We start from the raw sequence: 16,020 nt of genomic DNA on the forward strand, positions 1-16,020 counted from the left end.
ATAAATGTGTAAATGGTTTGAAATTGTACAATGTGCTGTAACAATTTTTGAATGGCCACAATTCATATAGTCCATGGTGGTTCCAAATAGTTTGCTAGATCATCAAATGTCCAGGATAGCTAGTTAGCTGCTAAATAACTATAATGGGGATAACATACTAAATTTGTCTGTGGCTAGCTAACGTTTTTTAGTTTAGTTTATTCGACTTGGCCTAACGGATAGCATTCCTGTCTTGGAAAATTTTCAAAAGGAGTTATTTTGTAACTGTAGTTTAAAATTAAATTTCCTCATACCATTCCACATACAAACATCGATGCTTTCCAAACATATTGCTCCACATTGTTCCCAGCAGGACACCGTGATTTCTCAGTTGTTCCTCAGAAAATGAATGACCTGATTAAGTCACAGTGTAGTCACAAATAATAGTGATGAATGTCATTCCTAAACAGCCTATTTTAATATTTGCAGTCAAAATCATATACCTTAAATATGACTCTTCAATCCACGTCTCTAACCGTCAAATATAGAGTATATATGAGAATATGCCTCACTTCGACTGTGAAACATAATGGGGAAAATCCCCAATAACATTAGAATATGAAATTGTACAGTAGTCTACATTGATCTTTCAAGTGTTTATCTCACCTGTCACCAGCAGACTATACAAAACTACACCGAGTTAAATTCTCAAATATTTCTTTCTTTCTTTCCTCCCACACAGCACAAGCCTCAAATGGCTAGTCGTCTCCACGCTCAGTGACTACATGGCAGAAAGCCAGAGCTTACCAGCAGCAATAAAGCACAAAGGTGTCAAGTCTCCGATCAAAATCCACACGGCGAAAGATTTTTTTTTCCTGTATACAATACTTCCACGTGAACTTGAGCCAGAAACGAAGGTATGAGATTCGGAATGGATAAATTCGGACTTATCTTTCAGTTGCAAATGGTGCTAATCAAAGGTTGACACCGAATGTAACTTCTCTCAAAGCGAAATCTGCAAACAGTGACTTGTGCAATATATTCTGCTGTTCACTCTACTTTTCCTTTCAGATTGGCACGCGCTTGACAGCAATGTTGAAACACCACGGGGTTGTTTTCTCAATGAGAAATCCCAAAAGAAAAGCACTACAAAGAGTTTAAGAAAACACTGATTTTGCATAAGTTTATAAATTGAAAAGCAACACTTTGGCTGAAAACACTTCAAACGTACACGCAGATTAGTGAAACCGCTGAATATCTCTGTCCTTTCAGCTGAATGAAAATCGTGGTAAACAGCGCTACTACATGGCCAGGATCGGTATCGCAAGAAGAACATTGAAGAAAATGCTACGCACTTTACCTATTTATATTTTTTTCCTTTTGATTAGGATTACGTGTCAATAAATCGAATTCATAAAAAAAATATAAATATAAATAAAATAAAATCATTTTAAAAATGTCTTGTCCATTTTTTTACTGTGTGACAAAACATGCTGAAACGGCTGGGCATATTTGACTCACAACCAATGCATTGCAAAGGGGATCAAGTTGTTGTAAACATAACAGTAATAAACAATGTATTCACTGCTTTTCTTTCTAATAGATTGTACTTAAGTAAAATAAATATGACATAACACTGCTTATTTCTTCACTGAAGTTCCTTTTTTATATATTTTTTTTTTTTTTTTTTTTTAACAAAACGTTCTGGTAGGAACATTAAGCTGAAGTTTTGTCTGAGAACTTTTCTAACATTCGTACCCTAGTTTCACAGCCTTGCCCGAATTACACTTAATGGTTTGTCATTTGTAACAGGTTGTTATCTAGACTGAAGTGCAAAGTTCAGGATTAAAAGGCAGAATCTATTGACACATCCAAAGCACAATGCTTTTGTTCTTTATCACATTTGTTTCTTTGCTAAATAATTATTTATTGTGGAACATTAAACTATTTGCTTGGCTTGACCAATTAGGCAGTGCAAATAATGTAATTAACGTTCTGATTAAAAAAAAAAAAAAAAAAGGCATCAAATGAATAATATATGCTCTTATTATAAAAAAAAAAAAAAAAAAAAAAAAAAGTGAAAGCTTTTATACCACAACACAAATGAAGCGGATACCTTTCCAAATGCACAGGAAAAAGAAAACAACAAAAAAAAACAAACATGCGAGACTCTAAAGAGAAACACTTTAAGAGAACTTTAAATATAACCCTGATTTCAAACTTGAGTTAAAATACTGGATTATTCCACTCTGTTTTCAAAATTATGTATGGTTAGGCACTTGTAATAAGTAACTTTGTCCCACAGCTTTCATATTTTCTTTGTAGACATAGCTGAATCATGGTTTGGATTTACGGATTGTGGATTGCAGCTTCAAGCAAATACAGCAACGGCTTTTGGACCCTCAGGAAAAGAATGTGGGGGGAAAAAAAGACCCCCTCCAAAATAACCCAAAGCCACTTTTCCTTAAGCCCTTCTTGCAATTAGACATGACAATTGGATGGATTCATGCAATACAGCACTCGACATCTTACAGAATCAAGGAGCAGAATGAGGACGTTGTCATATTGCAAGGTTATTTTGAGGTGAACAAGAGGGGAAAGGAAAAAGGGGCTAAAGACGAACTGCGGGCTGGAGAGGAAAGAAGGGAATGATCAGGCTGTTTTCAGCCAGTATAGAAGCTGGAAATGGGGATAGTTTATGATGACTTCTCCTTCCTTGCTCTGGGGGAATCTGCTCCACTGGCAGATCCATTCACACCATTAGCTGTGACAGACAAATGAGAGGTAGATTGACGTAAGTGATGGCAGTTCATTTTGTAGTCCAGATTCTTTCATTTGTAAATTCTAGAACAGAACACTATAATCTTCACCATTTGTCAGCAGTTCACCTTTATCAGTGCAGTATTACCATTAAAAGAACAAACAGATCTAAAGTGGAAAACAATAACCTTTCTTTGATTTGCTCTTGGAAGAAGTTGATTTCTTCTTTAAGCCATGAGTCTGTGCATGTTCTCTCCACCGTCGCAGCTGGAAGTTGATAAATTTCCACATCATGAAAGCCTGAGTGGTACAGATAGCAGCCAGGACAGTTACCCTGAGAGAAAAAGAGTGCCATTACAACTCCAAAAATAACAAAGCAAAAGGTTGTCATTGCTTTTCCATTTTCTGGGGCTGTATTACAGAAACTTCCAATCTCAAATCTGAATGATAATTCTCTTATCATTTACTCATTCTTATGCCGTCTCAAACACGTATGACTTTCTGTCTTCTGGACACAAACGAAGATATTTTGATAAAGATATGAGGTTTATACCCACACAATGAAAGTCAATGGGGACCAAAACTTTTAAGCTCCAAAAAGGACATAAATCCATACTCGAGTGTTTTAATCCATGTCTTCTGAAACGATACAATCAGTTTTGGTTGAGAAACAGTTCAAACATCTGCAGTCTCCTTGGTGCGATCATGACTTTAAGTTTGATTACACTTCCTCGGATTGATGCAGGGGCAGAGCGTGTACATGCGCAGGGCAAGTAGGGATGGGACGATATATCGAATTCTTATGTAAATGCAACCCAAAAAAATTATGAACCATATCGTGGCATAACTCGATATTTCAAAATTTGAAACACTGTTTTCTGACCATGTGATCATAAATGAAATAACCCGTCAAACGTCATAATCTCTCGATCCCTTGATTTTACCTTTACTGTGTTTTTTTTCGACACCCTTTACAGGGTTCACACAAGGTCCTTAAATTGCTTGAATTTAGCTTTTAGAACTTTAAGAACTGGAATACCTGGAAAATCGCCTTGTTTTGATGAAGTGCTTAAGATTAAAATGGATCGTTTCCTCCGTGTAATGCATGTCCAAAGATGAGGCGCACTCCACTTTCATTGAATAATGTGTGTTAATATCCTTTCGGTTCTTTAGTCAGATAAAAAAGTAAAAATAAATATTAATTTTAATCTCACGCAACATGGATGCGCTAAAGAAACCATGAGATTCTCGCTGAACCGGAACACTGTGAAATGCACATTAAACTCTTAAAGTGACAGTACCTTTTTAGTGTTTCTTATAAAAAATAAATGTAAACTCAATGTTATTACTTGTAAATTGTACACATTATTTCAAGAAGTGATAGCTCATATCATTATTATACTGTATACACAATTTCATGATATAATATTAATATAATGTAGAATTTTTGTATTTTTACAAAGTTACATTTTGATTATAATAATGATGACAAACAAATTATTGAAATATAAAAATACGTTTTTCACATACTTTTTTCAGGACAGGTTTTGTTCAGTTCTATTGCTTGTTCTGGACCTGGTCTGCCTGAATGTACCCCACTATTTTTGAAATCTTATTTGTTTGTGATCTTTTCTTATAGAGACTCTCTTATTTAAACATTGAGCATTCATAGTGTATTGAAGAACTTTATTTTGATGAGAAATTGAGCATTTTGCTAAATTTCTTTTCATAAAATAAACAATATTCTGTAATATTTTGTCATTTAAGTGTTATTATATCAAATCGAGATTAAATCGAATCGCGAACCTCATATCGTTTATCGAACTGAATCGTGAGATAACCATATTGTCCCATCCCTAAGGGCAAGTGGTCTGTTTTTCACCCAAAACTGATTGTAACGCTTCAGAAAACACGGCTTAAACCACTAGAGTCATATGAATGACCTTACTCCTTACATTACTGAACGTTACTCCAGTATAATGCTGCCTATATGTCCTTTTTAGAGCTTGAAAGTTTTAGACCCCATAGACTTTTAGCATTGTATGGACAAACAGACATCATATCATTCAAAATATCTTCATTTGGGTTCTGCAGAAGTCATTCAAGTTTGAGACTTTTTTTGGTGAACAAATCCTTTAAGTCTTCACCCAAAAATAAAAATGATCTCATCATTTACTCACCCTCATGCAATCTCAGATGTGTATGACTTCCTTTCTTCAGCAGAACACAATCAAAGATTTTTAGAAGAATATCTCAGCTCTGTTGGTCCTTACAATGCAAGTGAATGGTGATCAGATCTGTGTAGCTCTACAAATCACATAAAGGAAACATAGAAGTAATCCATAAGGCTCCAGTTGTTAAATCCATATCTTCAGAAGTGATATAATATGTGCGAGTGAGAAACATAAAAATGTAAGTCCTTTTTTTACTCTAAATCTGATCTCTAAGTCTGATCACCATTCACTTGCATTGTATGGACAAAAAGAGCTGAAATATTTTTCTAAAAATCTTTGTTCGAGTTCTGCTGAAGAAATAAAGTCATACACATCTGGGATGGCATGAGGGTGAGTAAATGATGAGAATTAAACTATTCCTTTAAGATCTGACAAGTTCAGTGTTCTAAATGAGATCCTAACTGAAATCGCCATGGTTACTACTACACAGATAAAACAGAATTCTAGATTAGGATGTTCCCGCAATATGGCCCCTTTAACTGAATCCTGTCCATCCACTTTCAGTAGAACAGCTTTTAAAATGTGATTACATATTATTCAGGCTGGCTGCCCAGGTGATAATCAAGCAAATGTAATAATATGTTATGCAAAGTTTTTTTTGTACAGTGATCATGTCATCTTCTGTTCTGCACATTTTTACATTGAACGCAGACACACACCACAGAATCAGATCATGCCTATTATGTCAGTGCAGCGCTGATCAAAAAACCTTTGTTACAGTTTAACTATGGTATGTGTAATAAGACTATGGTAACCACTGGTAATCCCATGGGTGGTTACTCATAATAATGGTTATGTCAATGAAACGACAGTTTCTATATTGTATTTTTTATGAAAAATGGAAGCCTAAACCCATTTGGAAACTAACTTGATTGCAATTATACATCAACCACCAAAGACAATTTTAGAAAAACCCTGTTAAAGTACAACTTTTTGCAAACATGAACTACGAGTGTTAGCTTTAATTCAACTCTTCACCCATACTTGCTTTTTTCACACTGCTTACCGAACAAACAGCACATTAAAGCATCCCTCTGCAAAGTTCAGACCCTGTTTCTCTGCTCCGGCGAGCCCAAAGCCCACAGTAAGAACAGACAGGGAAAGGGTCAACAACCGGCCCAGCACAAACAAAACAGCCCACACTGTAAACCTGTTAACATACACAGAGAGACACAGGCTTCTAAAAATGCTTCATAATGGAGAAGCATCCTTTCCTGAGATTAAAAGACAATTCTAATATATTTACAATACATTTGAGGTGTTAATTAACAGCAATTGGTCTGTCCAAAGAATGGCACTCACCCAGTTTGCCTGTCCTCATTACTGAAGTAAATCAGTCGGGATAAATGGAAGAGGAGTTCAACAAAGTAATGCAGAACCAGCAACACCAGGCCCAACCGGTTCAGACTGGAAACACATTAAACAATTGAACATGATTGAAACCAGTACTAAAAAGTCTTAAAGTGCAATTCCTTTCATTATGCTTGTCTTAGGGCCATTCACACTGTAAACATGCTTGCATTACATCTGCATTATTTTGATTAACTGTTGGTTTATTAGCACATACAGTACATTAGACAGACATATTTGGTCTTGTATTGCATCTTGCTACATGCACATTGTGTATCTAAGACAGCATGTCATGTTCAAGACCTCTGCATTCCATTTAACTTAGCTGATTTTGAACACAAAAAGGCCCCCTTATGCAATAATTTATGCCCATCACAGTCAAGTAATGTTTTAAATGTGCATGCACATTCATTTTCTTGGAAACAGCATGACTAATGTATATTTTGATTAATAATAAAAATAAAAAAAAACGGCAAAACAGTTGCATACTTTAGAATGTAGGCTCCTGCGATGTGGACTAGGTAAAGGCTTATATAAACAAGCTGACGAGGAATATCCTCCTGCAAAAAAAACAAAAGGACATGCAGTGTTTATTAAAATATCCAAATAAACCAAGTATCCCCACAAACCGGTTCCATCTTTTCACCATTATTGTGTGTTTGTGTCCATAATTGGCCACAATGATGGTCAAAGTTTGGTAAACATGTAACCCTCCAGAGAGGGAAATCTGTCCCGTCACAATAACAGGATGCAAGACTGTCCTGTTTTCAGTGAATCCTCAACAGAAGTCCCAATAGGAAAAACTTTTGACTTTGCTCGTTTGCTTGCTTACCTTCTTGGCCTTCTGGAAGTAGAGCTCTGGGATAGCATGGAGCCAATAGCCAAGCTGACAGATGTAGTAGAACTTCATCTGGAACCTGAAACAGATATGAAACTCCTTTAGCATCTCCACGACTTGTGGAAATTAAACGTCAGTGATAAGTGCATGTGCGTTACATGCAGTAAATCTATGAGAATCAGAAGAGAGAATTAGAGGTAGGCTAATGCAGGATAATTTAATCAGCAGCGTTGCAATAGATTCTGAACAACCTTATTGATGCGAACCAGCCAGGCAGATCAGTTTACCAAAGAAAATGTAACTAATGACCGATCTGTAGAAGTGACATCACAGAGCTCACAATGGAGAGACAAATGGCATATGAAACTTTTTTTATTTTATTTTACCCAGTCTTCTCATCCAACTTTTTATACTCTCATGCTTTGTAACACTCACCAGTGTCATTATCATTAATGAAAACTAAAATGAAAATATTAACTGAATTAAAAATAAAAACATAACTGGAAAAACTTAAACTACACCAAGATACATTTTCATGACTCCAAAATTAACTAAAATAAAACAAATTACCATGAATTAACTGTAATTTAAAAATATATATATTTAAAACCTTTACAACCTGCCTTCATTAAACACGAATATGCCATAAGACGGCACTAAACGGCCCTAAGGTAATTAACAGGGTTAAACATTTAAAAACATTTAAATAATATCAGTTAACATATTAACACTAGCAGCCCGAAAAAAAGTTACAATTAAAAACTAAATATAGTAAAATTAAAAAATAAATAAAACTAAACTGAAACTAGTAAAAGAAAAAAAAAAGAACTAAAACAATCCAAGAGTAAAAACTAGCAAAAACAAAAATAAATTGAAAGAACAAATTGAAAATAAAACAGCAAATGTAAAATTAAAAACTGCAATAACCCTGGTACAACCATAACTCTTCTGCTATTTATCACTATATCCCATTAACCCAAATTGTTCTGGGAAAGGAATGTTCTGGGTTCAATACAAGCTTGAGCAACAGCATTTGTGGCATAATGTTGAATAATTCAAAAAATTATTGACTCGTCCCTGGTTTATAATTTTTTTTTTCCGCAGTTACAGTAAGACATTTACAATGGAAGTGAATGGAGCAGTCTATAAACACCACACTACACACTCTTTCAAAATTATGGCCACAAGACATAAACATTATACATGTTAACATGATTTTAGTGTGATAAAATCACTTACTAACCTTTTCTGTGTAAAGTTATAGCCAATATTACATCTTCTGTCGTAACAACGTTACTACAGTAAACCCTATAATCTGGTAAATCCCTAATTTTATCACAGTAAAATCATGTTAACACGTAAAATGTTTACATCTTGTGGCTATACTTTGAAAACACTGTTTATTTTAACATTTATGGACTTGCCCCATTAACTGTCATTGTAAATGCATAGTCTAAATTATTTTTGGTGGTTGTGACAAGGAGGAGGGCGGGCCCGGGCCGTGACTACGCACGCCCGGCCCCCAGTCGGGCTAATCAGCCGAGGAGAGGGATAAGTGCAGCGGGATGCAGCAGTTCGAGAGAGAGCGAGCCACAAGCAGCTGACGTGGGTGCGATTGTGTTTTGTGTCTTTTTGTTTAAAGGTGCAGTATGTAAGATTCAGAAACCCTTGTTATTAATGACAGCTGTGGCCGTTAAGTGAACTGCAGCCTGTTGCTCGTGATCGCGCGCACACACACTCTATAGGGACACGAGCGAGCATGACTCCATAGGGAAGCGAGACTGAACGTGATTCACCGGCATCATGCTGACAGATGAGGTAGCATAATTAAAATTACACAGTTATGATTGTTTCACTACAAACTTTGAGACTGTATATTATATTTGACTCTCCAGTGCTGGAACAGGGCTAAAACAAAGTGTGGATATAGGTCTGACTATGCGAGACTGTAGTTTGAAGTAACCACTTTTCTTTACATGATACATTGACTGCATGTATACGATAGCCTATGTCGCGTTAGCTAGCTAGCCAGCTTTATCAATAGCTGTTAGCTAAATTTGGTGGATGATGACAGTAGCTGTTTATAAAATAGACTGTACATTATAAATATGTTGACAATTCAGTATTGATGTGATTCGATCACAACTGTCATTTTGATATATTGATGCGCTATTGTTTTATAATAATAGAATATATATATTTTCTGTATAACCAAGTTACGTTACACTAATGAATGGAGCTTTTTGCATTATCTTGAACATTGTCTAGCATTCATTTCATGTGTTATTGTAGTTTACCTTGCTGAATAATTACAGATTAACATTGTCAGTTACTGTTAATCAGCATACCTGACTTTTAGTATAAAGAGAAGATCGTTGAAATTATTTGAAAGAAACAAGGTAGCTTGCAATTCATCAGCGTTAGCAGGCAAGATCAAGTTAGCTAAAATTACACAGATCAATACTTATGGCACTATATTTCACATGCTTTGCAGTTATGTAAGCTTACCTGTCCAATAAGAAGAATGGCAATTCAGGGTCGTTTTGATCCCCTCCAGGAATCAAACGCCCTGCCGATGTTCACTCTAGTTTTCGCTCGACCACGATCACATTCCCGCTTAGCCAGACGGGATTCAGTAGATAAATTTTATTTATTTTTTTGCCTTACTCTGAGTTTGTGTAGGAGTCGGTGTTGTGCTGGGAGCCGGACGTTTGCTGGATTCCATCTCTAAGATAAAGTTACCTAGTGTTGCAGTTTGTTGTTGCTGTTGAATAGCGGAAGAGAAGCACTGAGGCAAGGCTCTCGGGAGTGTGCATAAACGTCACATCCTTTGGATTTTCCCAGCAAAAGCGACCCACTCCCTTTGCATGAAAATCAGTCTACAGGCTTTAATAGGCAACCAAGGAAGTCCGGGAAAGGCTCATTTTTTTAAGTTGCATTACAAGCCGTTCACACATTGGCAAAAAAAGGCTAATATTACATGAAAAATTTTAAATATTGCACCTTTAAGTTTTCATTAAAAATATTACTTTGATGCTTCGTCCGGTTCCCGCTTCCTCCTTTCCCATTTTAACCCTGTTACAGTGGTAATCAACATTATGCAACAAGCTTAACATGTACTGAACCCTGAACTTTCCTCAAACACATTATGTTTTCAAAGACATCTGCATTTCTTAGAAACGCAGAGCACAGTACTTACGGCATAAGGATGTGCGGATAGCTGTCCCACAGACTGACTGGGTTGGACAGGAGGTTCTCCTTCATTGAAACAGCATAAATGAAATTATTCTCTCAGACATTGCAATAAACACTAACATGCACACAAGCTCCTATTTATATGATGTAGGGTGGTAAAGCTCTTACAGAGACAAGAATACTGGCTCCCCACAAGCAGGAGAAGAGGTAGAAGGCACTCAGCTGACCGGACTCATTGAACTTGCTGTGCTTGGTTTTGGAGAAGTGCATCTTTCTGTTGATTTTCTGTTCAGTCATGCATTCAAGTAAATGGGAAAACAAATGGAAACGTTTATTAATATTTACAGTGTCTTACAGAATACAAACTAAAAGATTTACACGGACATTTTATGCAGTTGACTCGTTACAACCAACATAATGCGATCAAGTGGTCGTGACCAAATGAATTGTACTAATGTCTGTTGATACTTACATCCAGCACATATTCCTGAATAATGGCATGCATGATGATGGCCACCAGCATGTAGAAAAAGACAGTGGCCACATCTTTTAGACCATAGTGGAAGTAATTAACAGCCGCTTCCTCTGAACCCCCTAAAACCAGACACAAACAAAAAGATTATGACAATGTCCCACTGGATGTAAAATCACAAGCATTTGGCAAATGGAAATCTGCACACTCAGTTTGGAAAAAATGGAAGCAGTTAAGTATTCTTGATTTCATACTAGTATAGAAAAGGCTGAAAAGGTCTGATTAGGTTTGCCAAACAAAGAGGGATATTGAATGACAAAGAGTATATCATTGACAATGAAGTACCCAGTTATTAGCTTTGCAAGAATTAGACATTGCTAAATAAAAGTATGAAATCTAAGGATGGTGGTAGCTAATTTAAGTGTCAGTGGCATCAATTATCAGTTCATAAATATTATTAGCATGCAGCAGTTTAAAAAAAAAATTAAAAAAAAATAAAATGATTTGAACAAGATAACATCATGATAACCTTCAGGTGTTTTAACTATGGAACTCTAACATGCCTTAATCTTAGGGTCGCAAAACTAATCATTAAATGGACTAGAACTGAGCTCAATTGTTGTTGTTTTTGGTATTTATTGCCATATCAGCATCAAGGGCTATATCATAGCAAGTACAAGTTATAATAAAAAATTTTAAAATAAATCAATAAATACAGCAAAAAAGATAAAATACATTAAAACATAAGAAAAAAAAACATAATTCTATATAAGATTCTTTAACTGTATGTGTGTTAAAAATTCTAAAAGTTTTAACTGAGCTCAATTAAAAGCACAGTAAATAATATTCTTGACAATTATAATTCATCATTTAAAAAAAATCAGAATAAAAGAAATGGCAATATTACTGAAAATAAATGTAAGAAATGTATTCTTACACAAACTATTCAAATAGATCAAAAGGAACTAGTTTTGGAAAGGGGAAGGGATAATTTCCCACATGCTTACCATTTGCTGGAATGGTGACATTGTACTGCACAGTTATGAACAAAACCGCTACTTTTGATGTAATCTGCGTGGAAAGAAAAAAGAAACAATAAGTCCTTACACACCCAGCACACAATGTTCTAGGAACGTTAGTTTTGGTTCCCAGATCAGACATAGGACATTCTCTTGTGGTTAGCCAGTCAGGATAGTTAGAACGTTCACTGTAGGTTTGAAGAACGTTCCCCTAACGGCAATATTCCAATATCCTTTGGAACCCTGCTGTTAATAAGTCAATAATATGCATGGGTTCATTTCCAGTTACAAAGATACTAATTATAATCGTAATTAAGACGAGCATATCATTAAATAAGGAGCATACAAGAGCTCCACGTTTGTTCAAGTAGAAAACTTCAAATCCCATAATGCCCCAGTACTGGCGCTGATCATTAGCAAACTATCGTCCAAACCAAACCGCTGAGCAAACTCGCATTCCTAACGAGAGTTGGGAGTATAAAATCAATAAGCTGCTACCAGTTAAAACATTCTGCAGATATATATATATATATATATATATATATATAAAATAAAATCAATGAGTGACGTAAAGACGCACCGATGACAGCGCTCTCAGTCATTCTCCGATTGCCACGTAACACTTCATTTGCGCGTAAAAAGAATCGGTGCGGCTACTATGTTCCGCAATTATATTACAATCAATTCTGTTAATGCACTCAACGCAGTAAATGTAACAAGTCCGTTCGGTTGTTTTTGATCTGGCGCGTTTTTAAAGTTCCTTAAACCAATTCATACGGACCTCCAGTCTCTCGTGCATCACGTCTGTTTGAATCAAAATTCCCAACTAGTTCAATGAAGCCGGGGAATAAACCAGCAGCATCTGCACTTGAGGCTAAATCATGCGCTTATTTATATGAATCAGTAATATGCAAACAGATTATGCAAACATATTTATACACTAGTTGCAACTAATTAAAGGTAAATTAAACGAAAAAGTAACAATCTTTCAGTTTTTCTGCACTTAAAGGAAGTGAAATGGGTGAGATCTGTTTATGACAGAACATTAAGGATGTGTAAGGTTTCTTGTTGGTATAAACCAGACAACGGGGATCCTCTGCATTAGTCGTCTTTTATTCTGACGTGTTCTTAAATTTGCGAGGATGAATGAATTATATTAGGAAGGGTTCTTACCTCGAACATTAGACCCAGCAGGAAAACCATAGCGACACAAGACACAATATCCGCATGGTTCTGGATCACAAACTCATGGCTGAGCACCGGTGGGTTCTTGTTGTTCTTTTTTCGGATTCCCATCTTGGTGGATGCTGAGATAACTTTTGGTGGCCAAACTCAGTGTGAGTGAGGAACACGTCTTCACTATTGTTATCTGGCAGGCACGTCGGTCTTAACGCCTACTTCTGTCTTTCTTCTTCCTCCCTCTTTTTTTAGTTTAAAATACTTTACACAGTGATACTAGCTGCAGTAATGCCATCTGCTGGACTGGAGTGGGATATTAGAAAATTGCAAGTTTATGTAGAATAGAACAAAATAGAATAGAACATAATAGAATATGGAAATCGTCCACATGACTTGTTTTTAAAACTTTGTGTGGTGAGCAGACCAAAATTTAAGTCATTATTCACTTAAAATCTTGTTTTATGGTATATAACTACCTCTTTAATTATTTAGTTATAAAACACATGGTTTAAGAGGATGCTGTGGTCCTTATCTGAAAAAAAAAAAAAAGCTTAAATAATACATAACTTCCATGAGTAAAATTTTAAAAAGGGGGAAACAAGCTTTTAATGTTAAATGAAAGGGAATAAGGGGATACAGACAAGTATTTGTTGTTTTGAGTGCCTGAAGAGGACCTAAGAGGTTTTGAAGGCCCTATATGCCCCACTTAAAATAAAGTGTTATTGAGTGCGTTTACATGCACACAATACACCAAAAATCCACGTAAAAAAAAAAACAAAAACAAAATTAAGACGCAAGAAAAATGTGTTTACACGAGATTTTATATCATCGGGTTATTCTCTGCTTTTGACGTCAAAACATAAATGAGCATATGCACTACACTTGCGCTAGAGGTCTGAAACCCAACTCGGGCCCGATGGGACCCAATAACCCAATGGGTTTCGGGCCAGGTTCTGGTCAGTTTTTCAAGTAGGACTTCGGGTTTGTAATTAATGAAAGAAAAAAAAAAAAAAGAAAAAAAACAGGCCTACCGATCTCTTTTTGCGCACGGCCTCTCACTCACAGACACGCGTGAACGAGTTAGTTCGGGGCCGTTCACACCCAATATGTTTTTTGCACGCGTCTGTTCTGTTTTCCCATTGTTTTCCTATGTAAACACATGCTGAACGCATGTCTTTGACTGTTGCGATGTGTCTCGCTGTTTCTTCAGCATCTCGCGCAGGACCGTTTAAACACTGTGTCAAGTTAAAAAGAACTTCAAATTTTCAAAAACGCATGTCGAGACACCTGCGCTCATTCTTTACGCTGCATCTAGATTGTTTTTAGCGCAGTTGTCACAAAGATTCAACATTCTAAACAAGTTCAAGCTGTATAGAGGGGGCTGTTGCATTGTTTCATTTTTTTCCAGATTGTTCTGCACTAAGCAAAGTTTCAGCACATAAACTGTAAATCAATGCTTTTTTTCCATTCTGCTTTAGTGTAAGGGGCTGCTGTGCCTTTTTAAAACTGTATGTTTACTGTTTCAGTACTGTTACGAATGTTGCCTATATGCTTACATAAAACATAGCCTATTGCAATAGTACTTGCTAGGAGAAGAAATTATAAAGATAGTGAGCGATTTCAGGTTTGAGTCGGATTCGGGCTTATAATCTGATGGTATCGTTCGGGCCGGGTAGTGTCAGGCCACACAATCTCGGGTTCGGGTCGGTTCGGGTTTCATTTTAAGGCCCGTGCAGACCTCTAACTTGCGCACACTGGATGATGCCGGAAAGAGCATGTGCAACACAAAATCAAGGTAAATGGCAAAAACCTACACATGCCGACCATAAAACTGTTTATGATCTTACCAGTGTTGAGTGTATCCGATTACAAAGTAATTAGTTGCTGTAATCTAATTACTTTGAACTCAAAAAGTAGTGTAAAACATTACATTTCAAATTATTGTAATCAGATTACAGTTACTGATTTAAAGTAATTAGTTACTTTTAAGTACATTACTTGCGCTAAATTCCTATGTACATCTGTTAGCGTTTCTGTGACAGCTGAAGGGTGTGTGACAATGAATGAGGAGGAAATATAGACATTTTGAATTTGAGTGGAAAACCAAAAACTTTCTTAGGAAAAGTGATTTATAAAGTAATTTAAAAGTAAAATAATTTATAATGTGATTACTTTTTAGATTAAGTAATCATTAAAATAATCTGATTACATTTCCAGGGAAGTAATTTGTAGTGGATTACTTATTTTGAGTAACCCAACAATGGATCTTACCCCGATAAAAGAAAAACATTTAAAGGCATTTACATGACCTTGTACGTTGTCTGCTTATTTAGCATCGGTGTAAGATCATACATGTAATATGCATTGACATGCACATTCCTACACCAATTATGCTTAATAAACTGACAACATGTGTGGTTAAGTAAAAGTGTCACGGTCCTGTCACTCTGTCAGTCTGGGTTTTTGTCTGACAGGACCATGGCATTATCGTCCCATGTCTGTCTTGTGTTTCGTTGTCTGTCTTTGTGTGAGCGCGCGGTTCCGGTTGTATTCCCTGCTGTGCACATATTCATGTCGGGAGCACGGTGTCTGGATCCTGACTTCCTGTCTGGTTCGGTTTCGGTCTAGAGCTGTCTTCATGTTGTGCTGAGTTTCGGACACTTCGGTCTAAGGTGTCGGGTGTGTGTGTGGCTGAACTCTGGCACAGGTGTCCTTTCTTGTTTTTGTCGCCTGTTGCGTGCATCGTGGGCGTTTGCCTCACGATGTATGCTAAGGTTTCGTCTAGTGTGAGAATGCGTGGCATTGCTTTGTTTGGCATGCTACCCATTCTCTCATCTTGTTTGTCGGTTGGCATGGGTGTATATTGCATTATTGTCTTGGCGGTGTACGCTCATGCCATTTGAGTGTTTTGTCTTGTGAGAGCACGTGGCTTTGTTTTGTTTCTGTATCGCCGCGTGTCTCTCTCTGTCTTAAGTCATACCCACCTCCTGCCAC

General features: G+C 36.5%; 2 protein-coding genes across 9 annotated transcripts in view; both read right to left on the minus strand.

Annotated features, from left to right (window-relative positions):
* The window catches only part of LOC127432196 (nuclear receptor coactivator 2-like), a 138,860-nt gene extending 137,925 nt beyond the window's left edge, over positions 1-935 (minus strand). For 2 of the 7 annotated variants that reach the window (XM_051683070.1, XM_051683076.1), the window contains exon 1: positions 787-935. The gene's annotated coding sequence lies outside the window, so the exon portion shown is untranslated. Of the gene's footprint in view, positions 1-293 lie in introns of all 7 variants that reach the window. The other 5 variants (XM_051683078.1, XM_051683077.1, XM_051683068.1 and 2 more) reach the window with 4 other exon arrangements.
* A 1,095-nt stretch (positions 936-2,030) lies between these two features.
* On the minus strand, positions 2,031-13,262 carry LOC127432201 (translocating chain-associated membrane protein 1-like 1). 2 transcript variants are annotated; one of them, XM_051683093.1, is made up of 11 exons: positions 13,021-13,262; positions 11,836-11,899; positions 10,829-10,950; positions 10,525-10,641; positions 10,361-10,419; positions 7,156-7,240; positions 6,813-6,883; positions 6,276-6,380; positions 5,980-6,123; positions 2,928-3,073; positions 2,031-2,743 (listed from the first exon to the last, which is right to left on the minus strand). In XM_051683093.1, the coding sequence occupies exons 1-11, from the start codon at positions 13,141-13,143 to the stop codon at positions 2,676-2,678; spliced, it is 1,104 nt and encodes a 367-aa protein (XP_051539053.1). In that variant the 5' UTR covers positions 13,144-13,262; the 3' UTR covers positions 2,031-2,675. The 2 variants fall into 2 exon arrangements, 1 of the variants encoding a protein (XP_051539053.1); XR_007895717.1 differs by lacking the exon at positions 2,031-2,743 and adding an exon at positions 4,920-5,046.
* Positions 13,263-16,020: the final 2,758 nt, after the last annotated feature.

The sequence above is a fragment of the Myxocyprinus asiaticus genome, chromosome 41 (genome assembly GCF_019703515.2).
Source record: "Myxocyprinus asiaticus isolate MX2 ecotype Aquarium Trade chromosome 41, UBuf_Myxa_2, whole genome shotgun sequence".
Classification (NCBI taxonomy): domain Eukaryota; kingdom Metazoa; phylum Chordata; class Actinopteri; order Cypriniformes; family Catostomidae; genus Myxocyprinus; species Myxocyprinus asiaticus.

Coding starts and splice junctions, on each gene's coding strand:
- LOC127432201 (XM_051683093.1), bottom strand. CDS start 13,143: ATGGGAATCCGAAAAAAGAACAACAAGAACCCACCGGTGCTCAGCCAT. Junction 11,900..13,020: donor TGCTGGGTCTAATGTTCGAG/GTAAGAACCCTT, acceptor CTTTCCACGCAG/ATTACATCAAAAGTAGCGGT. Junction 10,951..11,835: donor TGTCACCATTCCAGCAAATG/GTAAGCATGTGG, acceptor GTCTGGTTTTAG/GGGGTTCAGAGGAAGCGGCT.